General features: G+C 44.4%; 3 protein-coding genes across 12 annotated transcripts in view; 2 read left to right on the plus strand and 1 right to left on the minus strand.

Annotated features, from left to right (window-relative positions):
* Positions 1 to 14,555, plus strand: part of AGBL5 (AGBL carboxypeptidase 5) — a 77,205-nt gene extending 62,650 nt beyond the window's left edge. For all 4 annotated transcript variants that reach the window (XM_078773356.1, XM_068108094.2, XM_078773358.1 and 1 more), the window contains 7 exons: positions 2,474 to 2,685; positions 2,807 to 2,929; positions 3,029 to 3,198; positions 3,325 to 3,460; positions 9,175 to 9,359; positions 12,709 to 12,980; positions 13,491 to 14,555. In XM_078773356.1, coding sequence (XP_078629482.1) covers positions 2,474 to 2,685; positions 2,807 to 2,929; positions 3,029 to 3,198; positions 3,325 to 3,460; positions 9,175 to 9,359; positions 12,709 to 12,980; positions 13,491 to 13,912 — 1,520 coding nt within the window. In that variant the 3' untranslated portion in view covers positions 13,913 to 14,555. The remainder of the gene's footprint in view (positions 1 to 2,473; positions 2,686 to 2,806; positions 2,930 to 3,028; positions 3,199 to 3,324; positions 3,461 to 9,174; positions 9,360 to 12,708; positions 12,981 to 13,490) is intronic.
* Positions 14,454 to 19,103, minus strand: OST4 (oligosaccharyltransferase complex subunit 4, non-catalytic). The gene is made up of 3 exons (XM_068108104.2): positions 19,061 to 19,103; positions 14,862 to 14,987; positions 14,454 to 14,771 (listed from the first exon to the last, which is right to left on the minus strand). Exon 2 carries the CDS (start codon positions 14,984 to 14,986, stop codon positions 14,873 to 14,875), a length of 114 nt encoding a protein of 37 aa, XP_067964205.1. The 5' UTR covers position 14,987; positions 19,061 to 19,103; the 3' UTR covers positions 14,454 to 14,771; positions 14,862 to 14,872.
* Positions 19,104 to 20,236: 1,133 nt separating this feature from the next.
* The window catches only part of LOC137421747 (ethanolaminephosphotransferase 1), a 51,315-nt gene continuing 48,252 nt past the window's right edge, over positions 20,237 to 23,299 (plus strand). For 3 of the 7 annotated variants that reach the window (XR_010983394.2, XR_010983395.2, XM_068108098.2), the window contains exon 1: positions 20,237 to 20,373. Coding sequence is in view for 3 of the 7 variants with exons in the window: in XM_068108098.2 (XP_067964199.2) it covers positions 20,314 to 20,373 (60 nt within the window). In the remaining 4 variants the exon portion in view is untranslated. The remainder of the gene's footprint in view (positions 20,374 to 23,299) is intronic. The other 4 variants (XR_013622678.1, XM_068108099.2, XM_078773359.1 and 1 more) reach the window with 3 other exon arrangements.

Below are 23,299 nucleotides of genomic sequence, written 5' to 3' on the forward strand. Positions count from 1 at the left end.
CTCTCTATCCATATCCACAAGTCTCACCCTGCTCTCTATCCATACCCACAAGTCTCACCCTGCTCTCTATCCATATCCACAAGTCTCACCCTGCTCTATATCCATATCCACAAGTCTCACCATGCTCTACATCCATAGCCACAAGTCTCACCCTGCTCTACATCCATATCCACTAGTCTCATGTGCTCTATATCCATATCTACAAGTCTCACCCTGCTCTATATCCATATCTACAAGTCTCACCCTGCTCTCTATCCATATCCACAAGTCTCACCCTGCTCTATATCCATATCCACAAGTCTCATCTGCTCTGTATCCATATCCACATGTCTCATCTGCTCTATATCCATATCTGCAAGTCTCACCCTGCTCTCTATCCATATCTACAAGTCTCACCCTGCTCTATAGCCATATCCACAAGTCTCATCTGCTCTATATCTATATCGACAAGTCTCACCCTGCTCTATATCCATATCTACAAGTCTCATCTGCTCTCTATTCATATCTGCAAGTCTCACCCTGCTCTATATCCACATCTACAAGTCTCACCCTGCTTTCTATTCATATCCACAAGTCTCACCCTGCTCTCTATCCATATCCACAAGTCTCACCCTGCTCTATATCCATATCCACAAGTCTCATCTGCTCTGTATCCATATCCACATGTCTCATCTGCTCTATATCCATATCTGCAAGTCTCACCCTGCTCTATATCCATATCTACAAGTCTCACCCTGCTCTATAGCCATATCCACAAGTCTCATCTGCTCTATATCTATATTGACAAGTTTCACCCTGCTCTATATCCATATCTACAAGTCTCATCTGCTCTCTATTCATATCTGCAAGTCTCACCCTGCTCTATATCCACATCTACAAGCCTCACCCTGCTCTCTATTCATATCCACACGTCTCACCCTGCTCTCTATCCATATCCACAAGTCTCACCCTGCTCTATATCCATATCTACAAGTTTCACCTGCTCTCTATCCATATCTACAAGTCTCACCCTGCTCTATAGCCATATCCACAAGTCTCATCTGCTCTATATCCATATCTACAAGTCTCACCCTGCTCTATATCCATATCTACAAGTCTCATCTGCTCTCTATTCATATCTACAAGTCTCACCCTGCTCTATATCCACATCTACAAGTCTCACCCTGCTCTCTATTCATATCCACAAGTCTCACCCTGCTCTCTATCCATATCCAGAAGTCTCACCCTGCTCTATATCCATATCTACAAGTTTCACCTGCTCTCTATCCATATCCACAAGTCTCACCCTGCTCTCTATCCATATTTACAAGTCTCACCCTGCTCTCTATCCATATTTACAAGTCTCACCCTGCTCTATATCCATATCTACAAGTCTCACCCTGCTCTCTATCCATATCCACAAGTCTCACCCTGCTCTATATCCATATCTACAAGTTTCACCTGCTCTCTATCCATATCTACAAGTCTCACCCTGCTCTCTATCCATATCCACAAGTCTCACTTGCTCTCTAACCATGAAAGGTTTTTATATAAAAGGGAAGAATTTGTTACTATGTGAAACAGCAAAGGGTACAAACCTTGTGCTGTTCGGTGACAATTTTAAGAGGAAGAAAAATGGAGTTTTCTGATCTACATTTTGTTTTTAATGACACAGTAAACACTACGAAATTAGATTTGTCATTTTTACCCCATGCACGCAAAGCGAAAAGTGGGGATAAGCAATTGGGTTAGTTTTTGATGGAGGAACAACTTAGTTTAACTTATATTTTGAATACGAATCAGAACACGAATCAGAAAACCCACCTGTAGTTTATCAGTACATTGGCTCTGAAGTTGTCACGATCACACGTGCGCAGAGAGGAGTGAGATAATATTTTTACTCTGTCTGCCTGGCAGTTAAAAAAAGATTGAAAATCGTGACAAACAGGAAACTTACTGTTTTAAGGATGTTATAAAGGACACAAACAACAGGCATGAATAACTAATGTAGCATGTTAGATAGAGTGGTGTAATAGAAACTGTGACAACAGTGGTAAATTCCAGAACGAATTTATTTATACAACTTTTGCAATCTTTATTGTATTTCAATTTAATTATATACTTGAACACTGAAGAACACATCTCCTTATTTGCACTTCCAAGAACCTCCAGTTTTTTAGTCCTTGGACATGTCCAATAAGGTATATCCAATAAGGTAAGGTAAAATAAGGTAATGTCCAGTAAGGTATATCTCATAAGGTATATCCAATGGTGTATCCAATAGCGCTAAACTTCTGGAATGAAAAAAAAAAACCTATATATAAATTAATTGTTTGATTGAAATTGAATGTATATCATGTACTTGAACACTGTGTGAGGTATCGTGTATGAACTCTCTTGTTTGAACTTAAATGAGTCTATTTTCACCTCCTCCCACTTCTTTGACTTCCTCAATTCCAAATGCTGCCTGGTTTTATTCTATTCACGATTGCAGTGTGTGCTATGCAGCACGACGAAAGACTTGGAGGATTAAACCCTGAAAGGTTCTCTCATCCTGACTTGTCTGTGCTTCCGGATGAAAGTTCAACTGGCGTCTTAAACCCCCTCGGTCCACAGACATCTCAGCCTCCGGCCAGCCCCGCGTGCGAGGAGCCAGGCAAAACCACAGCTTCGCAGTCATTGCCCGAAGTCGAAGATGATGGGACGGTAAGGGATTGCATTGTGGACCTTTCGCTGACAAATAAATGGTGTCACAGTGCCAGGCCAGCACATTTTGCGAGAATGCAGGGCACAGTGATTGTAAACAGTCCTCACCCTCTTGGTCAAGGAGCCAGACACGGAGGACGTTTCTCAGGACAGCGGCCTGGCCTTTTACGTTGATCTCCACGGGCATGCGTCTAAACGCGGCTGCTTCATGTACGGAAACTGCTTACCGAATGACGCCGACCAGGTCTGTAACACGCACTCTACTAACTAAATAGCATCAGCCGGTTCATCCATCAGTGTCCAGTGTGTGACGTGATGTCTCCACATCTGTCTGTATTCACAGGTGGAGAGCATGCTTTTTCCCAAGTTAATTTCCATGAATACCGCACACTTTGATTTCCCTGCCTGCAACTTCTCAGAGAGGAATATGTACGCAAAGGACAAGAGAGATGGGCAGTCGAAGGAAGGCAGCGGCAGGGTGGCCATCTACAAAGCCACCAGCATCACACACAGGCAAGGAGATGTAAGGCAGTCTGCCGAATCAGATATCCAAAAAGTTTCACTATTTTTGTGTTGAATTGAGATATTTCATTCATTATATAATTGTAATAATCCTACTTACCCTTGTGCTCCATTCAGTTACACAATGGAATGTAACTATAACTGTGGGCGCAGCATAGGCTGTGTCCCTCCTGCTTCTTATGACGACGGCCGTGCAACACCTCCTCCGGCACCAACCTTCCCACCCAGGTTCACACCTGAGATATATGAGCAGGTGTGTGTGCGCGCGCGTGTGTGTGTGCACGTGTGTGCGTATGCGTGCGTGCGCTGTCCCAAGGTGTTTTTATCCCCATGCTTTTTGAAAAAATTGGGGGAGGGTGGGGATTGCAATACAAAGGGCATATACAAAAGGTCATTCCTGGTGGAACATTTTGCCATCTTTCAACTTTACTTTAGGTGGGAACCATGGGTATTTGCGATGGCACGCTATCGACTTCATAAAAATTTAAAAAAAATAAAAAAACCTTTAGAGGCCATTTTTCCCCGCAAAGCGGGGGTTAGCCTTTTTCGGGGACCGTGGTTGTTGTTGTTTTTTTTGTCCCCTTTTTGAAGCAACGTTTTACGGCCGGATGCCCTTCCTGCCGCCAACCCTTTTTGTCGCCTTTTTACGACAAGCAGGGAATTACCAGTGAACTGGTACTCAATTAGCCGACCTCGGAAGGATGACAGGCTGAGTCAACCCCCCTGGCGTTAATTCAGCGATCGACCGGGATTCGAACCCAGGATCCTAAGCTGGCACCCTAGCCGCTAGCCCAACACCAGGCTACGCTATCGACTTCATTGAAGTTATTAATTTGTTTTGTTTAAATTAGATTTTTGACCATTTACCAGAAGTTATGCTCTACAATACTCCAACATGCCAAAGGTGATCAAAGAAAAGAAAGCAATTTTTACGGCGTAGCCCATCGGGCAGAGCCATCTAGAGAACAGTGTTTGTCCGTATGTATGTATGTATGTATGTATGTATTTATGTATGTATGTCCCCTCAAACGTATACCAATCAGAGCTGAGAATCTGGTCACATGACAGGGTGATGTGATTACGTCTGTCATTATGGCGGTGCTGCAGCTGACTCTCCACACACCGCCATTTGGATTTCAATGCCGTTCATGCCGTACATATCGTCAAACCTGTAATATATCACAATCACCATGCTCTATCTGTATGTTTTTCATTCAGTGTGAAACACAAACAAACCGATTGTTAAAATGACCATCAAATATCAAAAGCATCGGCGTCTCTTCCAACAATACGGTATGTATAGGCCTTAGGCGTTATGACTCACCTTCAGCTTCGGACAAATTAAACCCATGTTTCTTAATACAGTGGTGTATCGTTTCAGTATTATCGTTTTCGTAATAATAATAACTAGCCGAAACCCGTGGAACATCCACGGAAGGGAGGATGTGGTGTATGGATAGAGTGTACCATTATGGATGGCATAGGGGATTTGCTTGTCCGAGTAAGAGTTAGGAAGAAAGATGAGAATGAAGAGTGCGTATATGAACAACGTATTTATTGCAATCTACTTAAATGACAACGCCACGATATACTTTTGAAAATATCACGTACCGTCTCGAAGTCAATGCCATCCTTTTATCTCTTCGTATACAACTCTGATTTCTACCTTATCGTGAACAGGGTAAAGCCTACTTCGATAATCATGAACGGTGGCAGATGCAGGAGTTGGTGAAACGAAAGGGGGGGGGGGGGGGGCTGATCATGACCTACCCTACGCCAATATGACTCAGCCTGCTGATTCAGAGACAATGCAGGAATTAGTCAGGTTCGCTATGTTAACAAATATAATTTCGTTCATAATTTTTGGAGATAAGCAAAACTATACATTTTTGGAATATTCAGAGCATGGAGAATCTGAAAATCAATGTTGGCATTTGCACAGACACCTGCATGGCCGCCATTTTGGATTTTCAAAATGGCCACCATAAAATACATATTTTGCGCGATCTCGGCTTCTAGTCAACCTAGAGACTTAATTAAATATGCTAATCCTATGTTTTCTGGGTCAAGGAATCCAATAAAGGCCTCAAAATAGTGCTCAGGATTATAGAAAAGCAACAAACAAAGGTAATTGAAAACCATTGTCTTTATATTTGTGATATAACTGTATTACATAATACATGATATTGCAAGTCCTTTGAAGTTATAGGTTGTTATAGGAAGTTATAGGTAGTATCAGATTGAACTATAAGTCCTATACACAGGATCTACGAGGTCTATACCGTTCAGGAATATGCTTTTACAGATCTTCATCACTGTCCTGAGTGTCATTTTCGCAAAGGTGTCTACGCAAATGTAAACATTAATTTTTGGATTCCTCATGCTCTGAATATTCCAAAAATGTATAGTTTTGCTAATCTACCAAAATTTTGAACGAAAAAACATCGTGAACCTGACTAAATTGCAAAGTTACCATCATATTGAGTCAACTTACACACTGGCTAGCACGTAGCAGCCAGTCTTTGAGGAACAATAAACTGCTCTATTCACGGTGATTAAGGTAATCCTTCAAATCATTTAAAAACAACCCAACGTTGACGAAGCATGGCATACGAGGCCCGTTCAAAAAGTTCACGGAACGACGTACTCTCAAAGGTCTGAGGCCAAAATGTTTGTTTTTTTCCCCCCTTACACAACGGAAACAACAACTGCATAGGTAGGGCCGAGGCCTACGCCTACGTTTCGTCACTCGGCGAAGTACACTTTGTTTTAAGCTTTCAGAAGCTGAAGCCTTGGTATTTATTGCTTTATATGATACTGATGGGCTGCTGATCGGTTTCACTTCGTTGTAATCACAGTATATGGAAGAAATTATGGTAAACCCACCTGATGAGGTTAGCGTACAGCGCGATCGACGACACCGGCACAAATGGCGGAATGCATGCTCAGGATTGTCCACTCAGTGGACGGCTTGCTGTCGCCTTCGACTGTCCAATCAGCGGACGGCTTGCTGCGCCTTCACCCAGCAGACGCCAATACGATGGAGTCGTATCGGCCGTTAATCGGATGATTTTGGTCCCCAACGTCGGCTAATTCAGATTTTTCGAGTATGGCTGCAGGTGATAAACAAAGAGCGTGGTTCGTAGATCGTAAATGCATTAGTGCCGTGGGCATCGGGTCACTGGGTGCGGCGTAAAAGGGATAACAAAGTCGAGTCCTTACGGTATTATTATATAGATATTATTGTAAATATAACCATAACACTTTAATCCCAATGTCGTGAATGGAAAGTTGATGGATTGAAGCGGTGTAACCGCGGAAGTAAGGAATTCACCTCGGTTTTAAAAAAATAATATTTTCGTAATAATAACATAACGTTATTATTATAGTAAATCTAATCGTAACACTAATCCCTTTGTAGTGACGGCAACGTTACTGGAGGTTAAATATATATCTATATATAGATCTTTATATATATTAAAGTAGCGGCAGTTTTGTGTCCGGCCGTCCTGCTACGTCATTACGTATACGATATCATTACGGCGTAAACACCCGCTCATTTCGAGAGCGGCAGGAAAGGTCATTCCTCTTTGGGGTATATAGATTACAGTCTCTCTATGGTCGGGTCTCAAGAACATTGGGTTCATTTACCAAGTTTCTTGTGGAGAGATCGCCAAGTGGTTAAAGCATTCGAGCAAGCACTCCATTCAAAACCATTAGGAACGGCTGGCTTGGCAAGCGCTAGCTAGCTGCTTGGTAAATGAGTACACCTCCAACCTTTGTGGGGTATATAGATTACAGTAGATGTTCACTCAGTTCTGTAAGTAGAACTTACCTCATGGATGTCGGGATTCCTCCAAATTTCTTTGTTTAATGTCATAAACAGCATTAGCGACTGTTTAAAAAGCTTGTGGTTTAGGTTGCAAGGTTGTGCGTTTGTGGTTTATAATATTTTACAAGCCCGGCTACGCTACTGTTGGACTTTTGGTCTTGTTTTTTAATTGATCATTGATATGACATTGTATCTAAATGATCTCAATTGATATCGGTATGGTAACAGCAGGGTAAATAAATAAATAGAGTCGACCAGGTTGACTGAGTACCCTCGTCCCTCTATACAAGGGGAAAGGTGACCCTCTGGACTGTGGCTCATGTAGAGCGATGAAGTTTTTAGAGCATGGAATAAAGGTATTGGAAAAGGTGTTGGAGGATAAGGAAGAAAGTGAAGATCGACGAAATGCAGTTTGGATTTATGCCAGGAAGCGGAACGACAGACGCGCTTTTTGTTGTAAGGCAGTTGCAGGAGAAGTACATGGAGAAGAGGAAGAAGTTGTTTCTGGGGTTTGTTGATCTGGAGAAAGCATTCAATAGGGTTCCACGTGAAATAGTGACATGGGCATTGAGGAAGTTAGGAGTGGAGGAATGGTTGATCAGAGTAGTGATGGCAATGTACAAAAGAGCGCGCACAGTCGTAAGGATGAAGGACGGGAACAGTGGTGAGTTTGAGGTGAAGGTGGGAGTGCATCAGGGGTGGTACTAAGTCGACTACTATTTGTAGCTGTGATGGAGGTGCTGGCTCGGAACGTAAAGGAGGGTTTACCGTGGGAGTTGTTGTATGCAGATGATCTGGTGTTGATTGCAGAAATTATGGATGGACTGAAGGAGAAGATGAACAAGTGGAAGGAATGTATGGAGGCAAAAGGTCTGAAGGTGAATATTGGAAAGACAAAGGTGATGGAAAGTGGTAAATTATGTGGTGAGGTGGAAAGAACTGGGAAGTGGCGTGTGCTGTGTGCAGGAAGGGTGTCGGAGTGAATTCCATTGAATGTACAATGTCCGGCCATAAAAACTGCCTCAAAAAGGGAACCATGAGGTCATGGGGCCCGCAAGGCTAACCCCCGCTTTAGCGGGGAAAAATGGCCTCAAAACGATCATTCATTCATTCATTCATTCATTCATTGTACAATGTGCGCTGAGTGGGTTCATCGAAAATGTAGTGGTTTGAGAGGGACATTAACCAGTGTGGCAGCTACATTCAAGTGTAAGGTGTGCACAGAGGGAGCTGCAACGGAGGAAATGTTGAGTTGGATCTTGGAGGCGGCGTGTAGCTGGAAGGTGTGAAAACATTTCGCTACCGAGGAGACATGCTGAATGGAGATGGTGGATCAGACTTGGCAACAGTTGCTAGAGTGAGATGTGCATGGAAGAAGTTTCGGGAACTGAGTGGCATGCTGACGAGGAGGGGAGTGTCGTTGAAGCTGAAGGGAAAGGTGTATGCTGCATGTGTGAGAAGTGTTATGATTTATGGGAGCGAGACATAGGTATGGGTAATGAACGTAGAGCAGCAACAAAGGCTGGAAAGGGTGGAAATGCGAATAGTTCGGTGGATGTGTGGAGTATCGTTGAAAGAGAGGAAGACAAATGATGAATAGCGAAAGTGATGGGAATAGAGCCTGTGATGGATGCTGTGAAGAGAAACAGGTTGAGATGGTTTGGTCGTGTGTTGCGGAAGGATGAACGTGACTGGTTGAGAAGAGTGATGGAAATGAATGTAGAAGGAAGTAGAGGACGGGGACGACCGAGAAAGACTTGGCTAAAGATGGTGGAACAAGAAATGCGGGCAAGGGGGTTAACAAGGAGAGATGCAGAAAATAGGGCAAAATGGAGACGATTGTCATGGGGATCGCAAGGCTAACCCCCGCTCTCGCAGGGAAAATGGCCTTAAAATGCCTGTTGTTGTTGTTGTTGTTGATGGAAATCTGCCAAAGAGCTTGCCCATCTGTGTTAAGGTTTGGCCTAACTTTTCAAATCAAATGTATCTTGCACATTAAGAATAAACGATTGAGACTCATCGAAAGGTCCCCTATCATTTCCAGGAATCCTTGGTTTAGAGCTTTGCTTTGACATTATTATGGGCCTCGCCAACTCACCACAACCACCTCTCCCACATGCTATGTTCGCTTCTAGGTGGGACGAGCCATGGCCATTGCTGTACTCGACCTGCATGGGTGCAACCCATGGCCTCGGCTTGTCCTCTCTGAGCACACCAACCTTGTCAATCTGCACTCCTGGCTGCTCAAACGCGTCCGTTCCTGGCGCGCCAATGCCGCTGCCGCTGCAGCAGCAAAGCTCATTACACCTGGAGCATCACGGTACAAGTTGCTCATGTCGATGAAACTGCCAAGCAGTGTCTTTAGTTGCTTTCATTCTCATTATATATATATATATATACACATACCGTGCATTCAGAAAGTATTCAGACCCCTTCACTTTTTTCACATTTTGTTATGTTGCAGCCTTATGCTGAAATCGTTTAAATTCATTTTTTCCCTCATCCAGCAACACTCAATACCCCATAATGACAAAGAGAAAACAGGATTTTAGAAAGTTTTGCAAATTTATTAAAAAGAAAAAAACTGAAATATCACATTGACGTCAGGGGTCTGAATACTTTCTGAATGCACGGTATTCAAACCATTTGCTCTGACACTTGAAATTTATCTCAGGTGCCTCCCATTTCTCTTGATCTATGAGATGTTTCTACACCTTGATTGGAGTCCACCTGCGGTAAATTCAATTGATTGGACATGATTTGGAAAGGCACACACCTGTCTGTATAAGGTCTCACAGCTGACAATGCATATCAGAGCAAAAACCAAGCCATGAGGTCGAAGGAACTGCCTGCAGAGCTCAGAGACAGGATTGTGTCAAGGCACAGATCTGGGGAAGCCTACAAAAAAAATTCTGCTGCATTTGAGGTTCCCAAGAGCACAGTGGCCTCCATAATTCTTAAATAGAAGAAGATTGGAACAACCAGGATTCTTCCTTGAGCTGGGCGCCCAGCCAAACTGAGCAATCGGGGGAGAAGGGCCTTGGTAAGAGAGGTGACCAAGAACCCGATGGTCACTCTGGCTGAGCTCCCAGAGATCCTGTGTGGAGATGGGAGAAACTTCCAGAACGACAACCATCACTGCAACACCACCGATCTGGGCTTCATGGCAGAGTAGCCAGACGGAAGCCTCTCCTCAGTGAAAGACACATGAAAGCCTGCTTGGAGTTTGCAAAAAAGCACCTAAAGGACTCTCAGACTGTGAGAAACAAGATTCTGTGGTCTGATGAAACCAAGATAGAACTGTTTGGCTTCCGTCTGGCCACTCTGCCATAAGCCCAGATCGGTGGAGTGTTGCAGTGATGGTTGTCGTTCTGGAAGTTTCTCCCATCTCCACACAGGATCTCTGGAGCTCAGCCAGTGACCATCGCGTTAATCAGGTTATCTTGGTCACCTCTCTTACCAAGGCCCTTCTCCCCCGATTGCTGTTTGGCCGGGCGGCCAGCTCTAGGAAGAGTCCTGGTTGTTCCAAACTTCTTCCATTTAAGAATTATGGAGGCCACTGCAGAGCTCAAGTTCTTTCATTCATTCATTCATTTCATTAACTGTGCTCTTGGGAACCTTCAATGCAGCAGAAATTTTTTTGTCGGCTTCCCCAGATCTGTTCCTCGACACAATCCTGTCTCTGAGCTCTGCAGGCAGTTCCTTCGACCTCATGGCTTGGTTTTTGCTCTGATATGCATTGTTAACTGTGAGACCTTATATAGACAGGTGTGTGCCTTTCCAATTCATGTCCAATCAATTGAATTTACCACAGGTGGACTCCAATCAAGGTGTAGAAACATCTCAAAGATGATCAAGAGAAATGGGAGGCACCTGAGCTAAATTTCAAGTGTCATAGCAAAGGGTCTGAATACTTATGTAAATGTGACATTTCAGTTTTTTCTTTTTAGTAAATTTGCAAAACTTTCTAAAATCCTGTTTTCTCTTTGTCATTATGGGGTATTGAGTGCAGATTGATGAGGGAAAAAATGAATTTAAACGATTTCAGCATAAGGCTGCAACATGTGTGAAAAAAGTGAAGGGGTCTGAATACTTTCTGAATGCACTGTATATATATATATATATATTTGCCTTCTCGTTTTCAGTCGGTATGATAACCCAACAGGTAGAAGCTACCGGATGGCTGCGACAATCTATCTAAAATTATTCACCTATTTCTAATGGATAAATGTTGTTTCTTTAACCCCAGATGCCTGGAAAACAACCCCCTTCCTCTCAATTCTTCAAATGAATGAAAAACATCCCGTTGAAAATATTTTGCATGATTGATTTCAATGACACTTGCACATCAAAGGACCAACGTTTTTGGGGTTTTCAGAACAAAATTCACTTCTTCTCCTTGGTGGTGGAAGTCATTTATGACGAATTAATGATACAATCAGCACGATGAATAAGGCCTGGGCCGGCAGGATGGCCTAGAGGTCCACACACTCGCCCTCCAAGCTGTGTAGCTCTAGCCTGACATTTCAATCTCGACTCAGCTATAATCTGTCATCCTGCTGTTTCAGGCAAGGCGATTCATTAATGTACGTGCCGTTCCTCGGATGGACATTAAACTGGACGTCCCGTCTAACGGTATTAGTTGGTGGATGTTAAACATCTCACGGTGTCCTTCGCAAAAATTAGGCAAACTATCACCAGCATCATGAACCAATTAGCTTCCTGCCCTGACCTACGGAGGGTATTGCATCAGCGGCACAACCGCACCCTCAGCCAGTGATGCTACCCCAAAGTCTTGTGCTGCACACATAAGATGGGCCCATTATACTTCAGTCGGCAAGGCTTGGCTCGTAACTGATCAACGTGGAACAGATGTTTTGCTTGATTCATGAAACTCAAATGTACAGGTCGCAAGATTGTACAAGCATCAGATAAGGAGACTTGAAAGCGAGTTGGAAATTTGGACAATGAATCTAACTGGATGATAATCGAACACAAATGAAGCAATAACCCTTTGCTATAGTGTTCAATGCGTAGTAGCAAATATTTAATTAATAAATAAAATTAAATAATATAAAATTAAATAAAGTATAATTAAATATTTAATTCCTCTTTTCTCCCACCTCTGGAATAAACTCCCTCACTCTTCAATCCCACTCCTCCCTCCAGGTCTTTAAAACAGCTGTTCACCACCATCTTTTATCTTCCCCCATCCAAAACCTTGATCTTTTCTACCCCCGTTAATTCACCCCAAATCCACTTTTCTGAAATACCGACTTATTTCCTGGAAGTCCTAGCTGTGTCCATGTGTTTTCGTTTTTTTACCTCTCCCACCCTTCCCACGTTTTTTACCCCCCTTCCCACGCCTCCACCCCCCTTCCCATGCCTCCTCCCCCCAAGCCCTCTCCCTCCCACAGATCTCCCGATGTCCAAGCTCTCAAATGTTGTACTTTTGTGACTCCCCCTCTCCCAATCTTGTCTCCCACTCCCTTTATTTCGTCTTATGTGTCCGTTTGTTTTTTTTGTCATTAATGTTAGCTCTTACACAAACCTCGATCTTGTATCCAAAAAAAAAAAAAAATCCGTTGCAAACTCCTCTGGGAAATCACTCTGAGCATGCACAATTGAACAGCTGGAGAAAGGAATCGGTTGTGGTGTTTTGTACACAGCGGACTTGGGAATTCCGCCTCCGAGGGATGCTTGTCCAAGATGCGTGAAGCCGGTGGTGCTGGAAGCAGTAACACAAGCAGTGCTTCAAACTCTCCGCAACGTTGGCTTAGCGGCTCACCGAGCCTTCCCGTTGCTCTCGGATCGCCAAAGTTGGCCAAAGCTCGAGCCGGCTATGGATCGCCACCCAAGTCTCTTCGTGGGATGGCGGAACAGCAAACATCGGGTCTGAGCCCAGAAAAGAGCGGACCGAGGCGTTTCACTTCATTGAAGGGTAAGAACATTAACTTTTTTTCTTTCACTGCAAATGCTACCCTTTTTACTCAAAGATTTGGAACTTATCCACCACCAACCTTTTGTATTTTCAACTCCCTGTGGAATTAAAAATTTTATTGCAGTGTTTTTAAAATTTTGGGCTGACAGGATGGCCTGAGGTACGCAGACTCACCTCTAATCCCAACCTAACTAAAAACTGTCATACCAGTGTTTCACAGGCAGGGCAATTCATCGTGTGTGCCGTTAAGGCATTGGATGGACGTTAAGTGGGCATCCAACCTACCGGCATTAGTTGGTGAATGTTAAATACCCCATGGTGTCCTTCACAAAGAGTAGGTAAGCTATCATCAGTACCATGGCCAAATTCCTTCCCCAAATACTTAGTCGAACATCAGGCTGGGCCAGCCTATTCAAAAGACTTGGACCAAGCGTCCCCCCGGCCAACCCCACAACTAGGAATATCAGCCGTTAAAGTTTATTTAAATGTTTGCCGTTTATTTTTCAATAGATTGTCGGGTGAAAGACAAACGCCGGCAGAACTTGAAGGTAGCTATGAGCATTCGTGGAGAAGGTGGCTCAACGGCCATCCCTGGCCAGTCCCCGAGCACTTCTAGCCACCGCTCCTCCGATTCGCCTCGTCACGTTGCACGCTCTCCGCCCTCAGTCATCCTCTCTTTGCCAAAAGCGTCACGCTACGGACACCTGTCCGTACAGCCTGGTCTCGTCCCCTGCCGGAGCCGAGCCGCCCGGCCTCTCGCTTCCCGCAGTCTGCTGGCCTCGCATCCACTCCTCTCCCCCCCTTTGTTGCCTCTACCCAAGGCCAGCCTGCTACACAAGGCTCTGAAGAAGGGATTGTCCCAATTTCACTGCCCAAGCGGGTCCCCACCACCTCCAGGTTTCGGAACCTGTACCATGACTTACAATTCCTGAGCCATTTGGTCTTCTTGGCCAAATAAAATCAGGAGATCTGCACATTGACTCTGCTAGAATTGCATGAAACATGCTGTTCTTCAAGTGTTACAAACACTTTAAATACATTCATAAAATGCACCATGTTGGAAAAGGAGGTTCCCATACAGAGGAATTTTATACTTTACAAATTTAGCAAAACTTTGAATGTGAGTTTATATATATATATATATATATATATATATATATATATATATAGTACTTTTAAAATCGGGTATAAAACATGTGATGTCAGCAATTGATGGAACGAGTAGCTTTTTTTTCAATTGACGAACTATGACAGTACCGAATGTTGGTATTTAATGTAGTTGTAAATTTTCAAGTCGACCATCTGGAGCACCATTGGTCCCACCCACGTGAGGTATCTGATTGTGACTTGTTGTGTATTTGGAGCATACACCCATTTGCGCATTTTCAATCCATCCTCGAAAAAAACATTTTGACAACAGGTGATCGGACGACAGATAAATGTTGTTTGGAACGAGCGGAAGGATCACGTGCGTAGCTTTTGCATTCATAACGCCGACGTTTTATTTTATTTTATAAACCAAGTCGATTTTATTGGCATGTTGATACAATGAATAAATTCAATTAGCACATTTGATACTCTTGTTTAGTACTTGTTGAAGGCAGATTCACAAAGCCTGTCGTGAAGCAACATGGTACGGGTCAGTTGGTTATTGGGTGTGTGTTAACTGGTCGGGAAAGTCGCGAGCTCTCGAAATAGTGTTCAGCGCAGGATCCATAATCGGGCCGCATGAAAGGTCAAAGTGGTACATTCTGGCAGGGTGGTGATGTTCATAACCGACATAATTTACACCTGCAACATAAAATTATGTGGGTGAAACGAGGGATTTACAGAGTGTAAAGGAATACATTTGAAATAACCTTCGCAGGTTGTGAATCCTACCTCTGCTTGGGTCAGTCTTGCTTCTTCGGATTATTTACAGCCACGTAGTGATACAGCACAACCAGCAGGAAGAGGGAAACGCCAAGGACGTTGGCGAAGATCGCGAGCTGTACGTCGGTAATCATCCTATACACGAGAAAAAAAACAACGTATTAATGGGATCAGAACAACATACTGTATTTGAAATGGGAAATATAGATATCTCAACGTGTGTGTGTGTGTGTGTGTGTGTGTGTGTGTGTGTGTGTGTGTGTGTGTGTGTGTGTGTGTGTGTGTGTGTGTGTCTATGTGTTAGTCTGTGTCTTCCCTCAGGACTCCCACTCCTTCCCCTCCCACTTTCTACCTCATCCCACCCCTCCCCCGCCTCATCCCATCCCTCCCATTTCTTCCACCTACCACCCTCCCTCCCCTCTCCTCTCACCCCACCTTCCCCTCCCTCCCTCCTCCTACTACTACTACTTCCTCTCTCAACCCACCACACCCCTTCCACTCCTTCCTCCGACACCAACCCCCCCTTCTCCCTCCTTTCACCACATCCCCTCCTTCCTTCCTTCCCCTGCCTCCATCCACCCACCAATATGTGACGTGATGTCCATCAGTTTGTTTACAAGTTTCCCACCATCATCATGCATCATCATTTTGTGGATAGGTGTGTCATCGGCAGGTTTGGATCGTAGGCGAGCGAGGTAGGTGGGTGGGTGGTTTTGCTGGATGGTTGACCTGTTATGTTTAAAGTAAGATGTGCATGATTGAATGTACAGTATTATAATATAATGGAATGTGTGATGGGAGTTGTAACTATGTGATAAGATATTAAATCCTCCAGCGAGTAAACTTTGGTTATTGAGGTTACATTGATGGGTTGACTGACTCCCTGGAGGCAACTGAGGTTGTGGATCTACTGATGTAGGTGACCTGATCTGGATGTATGGCCGAGCTAGTGGATCTGCCGTTTGGAGAGGTCATTGGTGGAAACCATACTGCCCTACTTTGACAAAAGGAAGCAACTGTCATTTTTGTCGAAATTGAGTTATCACTAAATCTTGTTCTAGGGTATTTGAGGTATTTTGAGGTATGCTCTACACGTTCGTACACAAAATAAAGTAACACGACCCTCCATTTCTGAGATATCATTTCTGATATTTGGCATTTCTGCCAAAGAGAGCAGAAAGAAAAACACATTTTCCTCATTTACAAGAAAACTCCTTTCAGGCAGTTGCTTCCTTTTGTCAAAGTAGGGCAGAATAAACCTCAAGGAAGAACGTGCCCAGCTGATGATCCGTGCAGTCGGGAAACCAGCCAAGTGCTTGCAGGTTAAGGTTTTTACTTTAGGTAAGTGAACTATGTTTTGAGGTTTACAATTTAAACTAGAACGGCACTCAGTGGAGAGCATACCTCCACCTGGTTGGCCATATCACTCAATGATGAAGAATCACTTAAAAAATTCTACTAGCTGGATCCAGATCCAGATCTTCACCAGAATCGAATCGATTCTTCCTTGTCACACACACAACCTGTCCAACAAGTTTCATCCAAATCCATCCATAACTTTGAGATATCCTGCTTTGTATCGTTTTTGGCCCCATCTCCCAATGGTGAAGAATCACTTTAAAAGTTCTAGTAGCCGGATCCGAATCCTGATCTTCACCAAAATCTAATCATTTCGTACTTGTCACATACGCTACATCCCTGCCAAATTTCGTCCGAATCCGTCCACAACTAAGATATTTTGTTCACAGACAAACGGACAGATGAAAAATCACTCATAGAGCGACACTTGGCAAAACAGAACAAAATAGAATGGCACTCAGTAGAGCATCCTTTTGACCTCAACAATAATTTGTGGTAGAATTCAGTGACCTGATATGCAAATCGTCTTCAAAGTTTAAGTTAATCGGATGAAAATTGACAATTTTAGAAATTTGGCCTATGTTGACCTCAAAAATAGTTGATTGGTTTCAGTAAGCTGATATGCAAATCCTATTCAGATTTCAAATCAATCGGATGAAAAGAGGATTTTAGAAATTCGAAAAAAAGTGGTTGACCTTTGGCCTATGTTGACCTTTTGGCCCATGTTGATCTCAAAAATAGTCGGTGGTTGAATTCAGTTGGCTGATATGAAAATCACATTCAAATTCCAAGTGAATCGGATTAAAAATTGAGGATTTTAGAAATTTGAAATTGTTGTTGACCTTTTGGCCTATGCTGATCTCAAATATAGTTGGTGGTTGAATTCAGTTAGGCGATATGTAAATCCTATTCAAATTTCAAGTCGGATTAAAATTGAGGATTTTAGGAATTTGAAAAAAAGTGGTTGACCTTTGGCCTATGTTGACCTTTTGACCTCAAAAATATATAGGATTTTGTCGGACCACGAACTCTACCGTTTGGTGAAGTTTTGTGAAGATCGGTTTAAAATTGTGACCTGTATGCAAGTATAAGCGGACAGACAAACACACACCGGAATGATCAACATACTTGACGAAAAAAAAGTTTTTGTATACAAGTAGCAAACAGACAGGGGTGGAAACAGCCTCCATCCACCTTTGGTGGCGTAGGTAATAAAGTTGAATATGGGATGTTGTGACATTAATATCACTTGCAGCAATCCTTTAAATTATATTCGTTTATGAACAACCAATACTGTACAATTAAGTGTGTGTTTTTATAACTACTTCCACCACTCGGTAATTCGATCAACATGAAATGGTACGAACCCGACTACAGCACTCTCATGTTCCTATATTTCCGTGAGGTTTTCGTGTTCAGGAACAGAACAATGATGTTTAACAATTTTGAAATTGCCACTTTTGTCTCAATGATGAAAATTGTTTTTAAAAGACTATTTGAATTACATTTTGTGGTGAGTGTAAAACACACACACACACAAACACACCTGGTTTTTTCATTTCTGTTCCTTACAATTCTATCCCTCTTTCATACACACACACACACACACACACACACACACACACACACACACACACACACACACACACACACACACAATTAATTGTACAGTATCGGTTGTTCCTAAACTTAAATAATTTAATGGATTGTTGTAAATGATGTTAATTTTACAACATCCCATATTCAACTTTGTTTAAATTGTAAACCTCAAACATAGTTTCTCCACCTAAAGCAAGAACTTTAACCCGTAAGCAACTGACTAGTTTCCCGACTGCATGGATCATCAGCTGGGCACCGTTCTTCCTCGAGGTTTCAATCCTTTCAGCCCAGGACCTCTCCAAACGGCGGATCCACATCAATAGGTGGTACATCAGTAGATCCGCAACCTCAGTTGCGTCCAGGCAGTCAGTCTGGTAAATCAGTCACACACACACACACACACACACACACACACACACACACACACACACACACACACACACACACACACACACACACACACACACACACACACACACACACACACACACACACACACACACACACACACACACACGGAAAGTCATGCATAGTTAGTTGGGTTGTTTGAATATTTCTGCTACGATCGGGTGGTCCTGTTCAATTTTGGACCGGAAGGGCAAGGTTACAACTCCCGAGGGTAATTAGTGTCACCAATTTGGATTTGGTGAGGGTATCCTCCTGTGGATGGGTGTGTCCACATGCAGATTTACTTTCATATTGTCAGATCTACTGCAATCTACATACCCCATGGGGCTCTGCATCGTTTCAGGTGAAATTTTGTTCAAATTTGCAGATCGCAAATGGTATCATCATCATCGTGGAATCCCAAGCAATGATCGTACATATTCACATCGACGTCGACGTGTCTAAGTGGGGTTGAGGGTACCCGGGGAGGGAGGATGCCCCGATGGGATGGGGGCGGGTTGGGGTGGGGTAACAGAACATATGGACCACATTGGCACGTATAGTATTTACTACTTACCTTCGGTTCGGGAGGGAAGCAAAGCAATTAGTTGATTACTCAAGCACAAAGTAACCAGAGGTATCTCGAAACCACAACCAATAAATACATAGGCCTATGGCTATAGTTTATGGATATTAACATCTAAGAAGTTTGTAAATAGCGTACCAACGATATTGTATTTGTAGGCCTCAAACCCATCAGTTGATTTAAAAAAAAACAATGGGCTTAAAGTTAAACATTACAACGTTGAAAAAAGGTAATAAGACAATTATGTTTAACATTCAAACGCGCAAATTCCACGTGCCTGCAAACCCTGGTGAGGTTTGGTGAGGAAAGCGTTCAGCACACGCCACGTCACGACAACTTCCGGTAAATCGCAGATTCCGTTCAGCGAGCTGAGATGTGGACCAATGGGAATGCTGCTTTGAAGTCATGTGAGAAAGCGAAGGTGACGTTTATAATCGCGCAATCCGATTGGCTGTTCTCCGCCACCACCAGCTGTGAAATACAAGTTCCCTTCAATGCAAGGAGCTTTAACACAGGAGGCTATTGGGACCATCAAATATGCGCAATGGTTGCCAACCTATGATTTTTCCCGGATTCAGGCTAGAACGCTGGACGCTCTAAACATTATCCTACATACTATGTGTAGGACGGCTGATTTGATCTGTATTTCGACCTACACTCCGACAGTATTTCGTCTTTGCTATATTCCATCGTGAAACATCTCAAATATGACGTCACCAAACCTTCACCTCATGAAACCACGCCTTCGCTTGATTAAACCACGCCTTCAATTCACTAAACCACGCCCTTAAAGGTGGAGCTTTGTCTCCAGTTTATTTCAGCAAATTGGTCGAGGTAGGGTGAAGCGGGTTATTGGTGGAGGTGTCTGGACGCTAGATCGAGTTTTACACCGATGGAATGGCATCCGACAATGGCCTGTATTCCAGATTTGCGCAAGAAAAAGGTGCAGCATTGCGGAGCACGCTGTCCTTCAAAAGCAATATTACGGATAGTGGATTCTATATGGCATATTTGGGAAAAAAATCTTTACTTACATTTTTGCCGGTTCTACCTCAAAATCCATTCATTGAGCCGAGAAATTCAAAACAAGGAAATTTAAAAACACAGCTTTATAATCCACTGAAACTGAAAGTGAAACAATAAAATTGGATGTAGGCCTATTTACAAATATATTCCAAGCGATGGATAAGATGTGGAAATGTACGGGAAAACGTTGTGATAATATCGCTTTTCATTCACTAAAAACTCGGCGCGATATACAGTATATAAATGCAGCTGGAGCGGTGTATAGGTCAGAGGCCATACTGTTCGCTGTTTTGAAAATTATTTTTCGCCCTCTTAATGTATTTGTAAAAGTAAAAGTGTCTTAGTGCTTCGCATATTTATATGGAAAATGGTTCATAATTCATTATAACGATCAATTTCTTTTAAAGTTAGGAAGCAGCCAATCACAGATCGACAAAGCAGTGAGGGCGGGGTTCCGTCGGGAAGCTACGCGGAGCAGCCGCGAAACGCTCGTCAGCGATCGCAATGGGTCTTTCACACCGATACCTGTCGGTGAAACAACTGGCAGCTTTGGATCGGTACAAGGTGAGCTTTTGATTCCAGATACCTTGTTTTGGTTTTCCGGTGCTAGTTTCATTCTCTGTTTGAATTGCTGACAGCGCGGTTTTGGGGTTTGTTCTGATTAACATTAACCGGCGTCATATTATTAATTTGGTGTTAACTTTAATTTGAAGGAAAGCATTTTTTTGTTAAATGTTTCCGTAAAAATAAAAGAGGGGATTTGAAGGTTTTGATCTATCTCATCCTCGCATCAAATACGAAATCTTGCTTTATGTTTATTGTCGAAAAAAAGCTTTAATATAATAGTCGATGCTGATCATAATGGGACTTTCGTTTATTATTACTTATTCACCTGTGGGTTAATAATGGAATATGCAGGTTAATGTATTCTCTCAGGAGTGAAAAAGCACTAACGTCCCCTTTATTGAGTTTAATTTTTTAATTGCCGATATTAACCATTTACTTTGACTGCTGTGGCCTGCGGGTAGTTTGTTCTTTGACTTGAGGGCATGTGAGGGGCGGATCTCTTAAACGCTTTCGGAGCTAAGGGATCCATTAATAGTGTCGTAGGCGCAGCTAGGTTTTAGATAGTAGGCGGGGCTTGGTTTTGGATCGTAGGCGGAGCTAGTTTTTGGATCGTAGGCGGAGCTAGGTTTTGGATCGTGGGCGGAGCTAGGTTTTGGGTCGTAGGCGGGGCTAGGTTTTGGATAGTAGGCGGAGCTAGGTTTTGGATCGTAGGCGGAGCTAGGTTTTGGGTAGTAGGCGGGGCTAGGTTTTGGGTCGTAGGCGGAGCTAGGTTTTGGATCGTAGGCGTAGCTAGGTTTTAGATAGTAGGCGGGGCTTGGTTTTGGATCGTAGGCGGAGCTAGGTTTTGGATCGTAGGTGGAGCTAGGTTTTGGGTAGTAGGCGGAGCTAGTTTTTGGATCGTAGGCGGAGCTAGGTTTTGGGTAGTAGGCGGAGCTAGGTTTTGGATAGTAGGCGGAGCTAGGTTTTGGGTCGTAGGCGGAGCCAGGTTTTGGATAGTAGGCGGTGCTAGGTTTTGGATAGTAGGCGGAGCTAGGTTTTGGATAGTAGGCGGAGCTAGGTTTTGGATAGTAGGCGGGGCTAGGTTTTGGATAGTAGGCGGGGCTAGGTTTTGGGTCGTAGGCGGAGCTAGGTTTTGGGTCGTAGGCGGAGCTAGGTTTTGGGTCGCAGGCGGAGCTAGTTTTTGGGTCGTAGGCGGAGCTAGTTTTTGGGTCGTAGGCGGAGCTAGTTTTTGGGTCGTAGGCGGAGCTAGGTTTTGGGTCGTAGGCGGAGCTAGGTTTTGGGTCGTAGGCGGAGCTAGGTTTTGGGTCGTAGGCGGAGCTAGGTTTTGGGTCGTAGGCGGAGCTAGGTTTTGGGTCGTAGGCGGAGCTAGGTTTTGGGTCGTAGGCGGAGCTAGGTTTTGGGTCGTAGGCGGAGCTAGGTTTTGGGTCGTAGGCGGAGCTAGGTTTTGGGTCGTAGGCGGAGCTAGGTTTTGGGTCGTAGGCGGAGCTAGGTTTTGGGTCGTAGGCGGAGCTAGGTTTTGGGTCGTAGGCGGAGCTATGTTTTGGGTCGTAGGCGGAGCTATGTTTTGGGTCGTAGGCGGAGCTATGTTTTGGGTCGTAGGCGGAGCTAGGTTTTGGGTCGTAGGCGGAGCTAGGTTTTGGGTCGTAGGCGGAGCTAGGTTTTGGGTCGTAGGCGGAGCTAGGTTTTGGGTCGTAGGCGGAGCTAGGTTTTGGGTCGTAGGCGGAGCTAGGTTTTGGATCGTGGGCGGAGCTAGTTTTTGGATCGTGGGCGGAGCTAGGTTTTGGATCGTGGGCGGAGCTAGGTTTTGGGTCGTAGGCGGGGCTAGGTTTTGGAGAGTAGGCGGAGCTAGGTTTTGGATCGTAGGCGGAGCTAGGTTTTGGGTAGTAGGCGGGGCTAGGTTTTGGGTCGTAGGCGGAGCTAGGTTTTGGATCGTAGGCGTAGCTAGGTTTTAGATAGTAGGCGGGGCTTGGTTTTGGATCGTAGGCGGAGCTAGGTTTTGGATCGTAGGCGGAGCTAGGTTTTGGGTAGTAGGCGGAGCTAGTTTTTGGATCGTAGGCGGAGCTAGGTTTTGGGTAGTAGGCGGAGCTAGGTTTTGGATAGTAGGCGGAGCTAGGTTTTGGGTCGTAGGCGGAGCCAGGTTTTGGATAGTAGGCGGTGCCAGGTTTTGGATAGTAGGCGGAGCTAGGTTTTGGATAGTAGGCGGAGCTAGGTTTTGGATAGTAGGCGGGGCTAGGTTTTGGATAGTAGGCGGGGCTAGGTTTTGGATAGTAGGCGGGGCTAGGTTTTGGATAGTAGGCGGGGCTAGGTTTTGGGTCGTAGGCGGAGCTAGGTTTTGGGTCGCAGGCGGAGCTAGGTTTTGGGTCGCAGGCGGAGCTAGTTTTTGGGTCGCAGGCGGAGCTAGTTTTTGGGTCGTAGGCGGAGCTAGGTTTTGGGTCGTAGGCGGAGCTAGTTTTTGGGTCGTAGGCGGAGCTAGGTTTTGGGTCGTAGGCGGAGCTAGGTTTTGGGTCGTAGGCGGAGCTAGGTTTTGGGTCGTAGGCGGAGCTAGGTTTTGGGTCGTAGGCGGAGCTAGGTTTTGGGTCGTAGGCGGAGCTAGGTTTTGGGTCGTAGGCGGAGCTAGGTTTTGGGTCGTAGGCGGAGCTAGGTTTTGGGTCGTAGGCGGAGCTAGGTTTTGGGTCGTAGGCGGAGCTAGGTTTTGGGTCGTAGGCGGAGCTAGGTTTTGGGTCGTAGGCGGAGCTAGGTTTTGGGTCGTAGGCGGAGCTAGGTTTTGGGTCGTAGGCGGAGCTAGGTTTTGGGTCGTAGGCGGAGCTAGGTTTTGGGTCGTAGGCGGAGCTATGTTTTGGGTCGTAGGCGGAGCTAGGTTTTGGGTCGTAGGCGGAGCTAGGTTTTGGGTCGTAGGCGGAGCTAGGTTTTGGGTCGTAGGCGG

This window comes from Myxine glutinosa, chromosome 2, assembly GCF_964187855.1.
Source record: "Myxine glutinosa chromosome 2, kmMyxGlut1.1, whole genome shotgun sequence".
Classification (NCBI taxonomy): Eukaryota; Metazoa; Chordata; class Myxini; order Myxiniformes; family Myxinidae; genus Myxine; species Myxine glutinosa.

Bases quoted from the DNA above. Each gene is read 5' to 3' on its own strand.
- OST4 (XM_068108104.2), bottom strand. From the start codon at position 14,986: ATGATTACCGACGTACAGCTCGCGATCTTCGCCAACGTCCTTGGCGTT.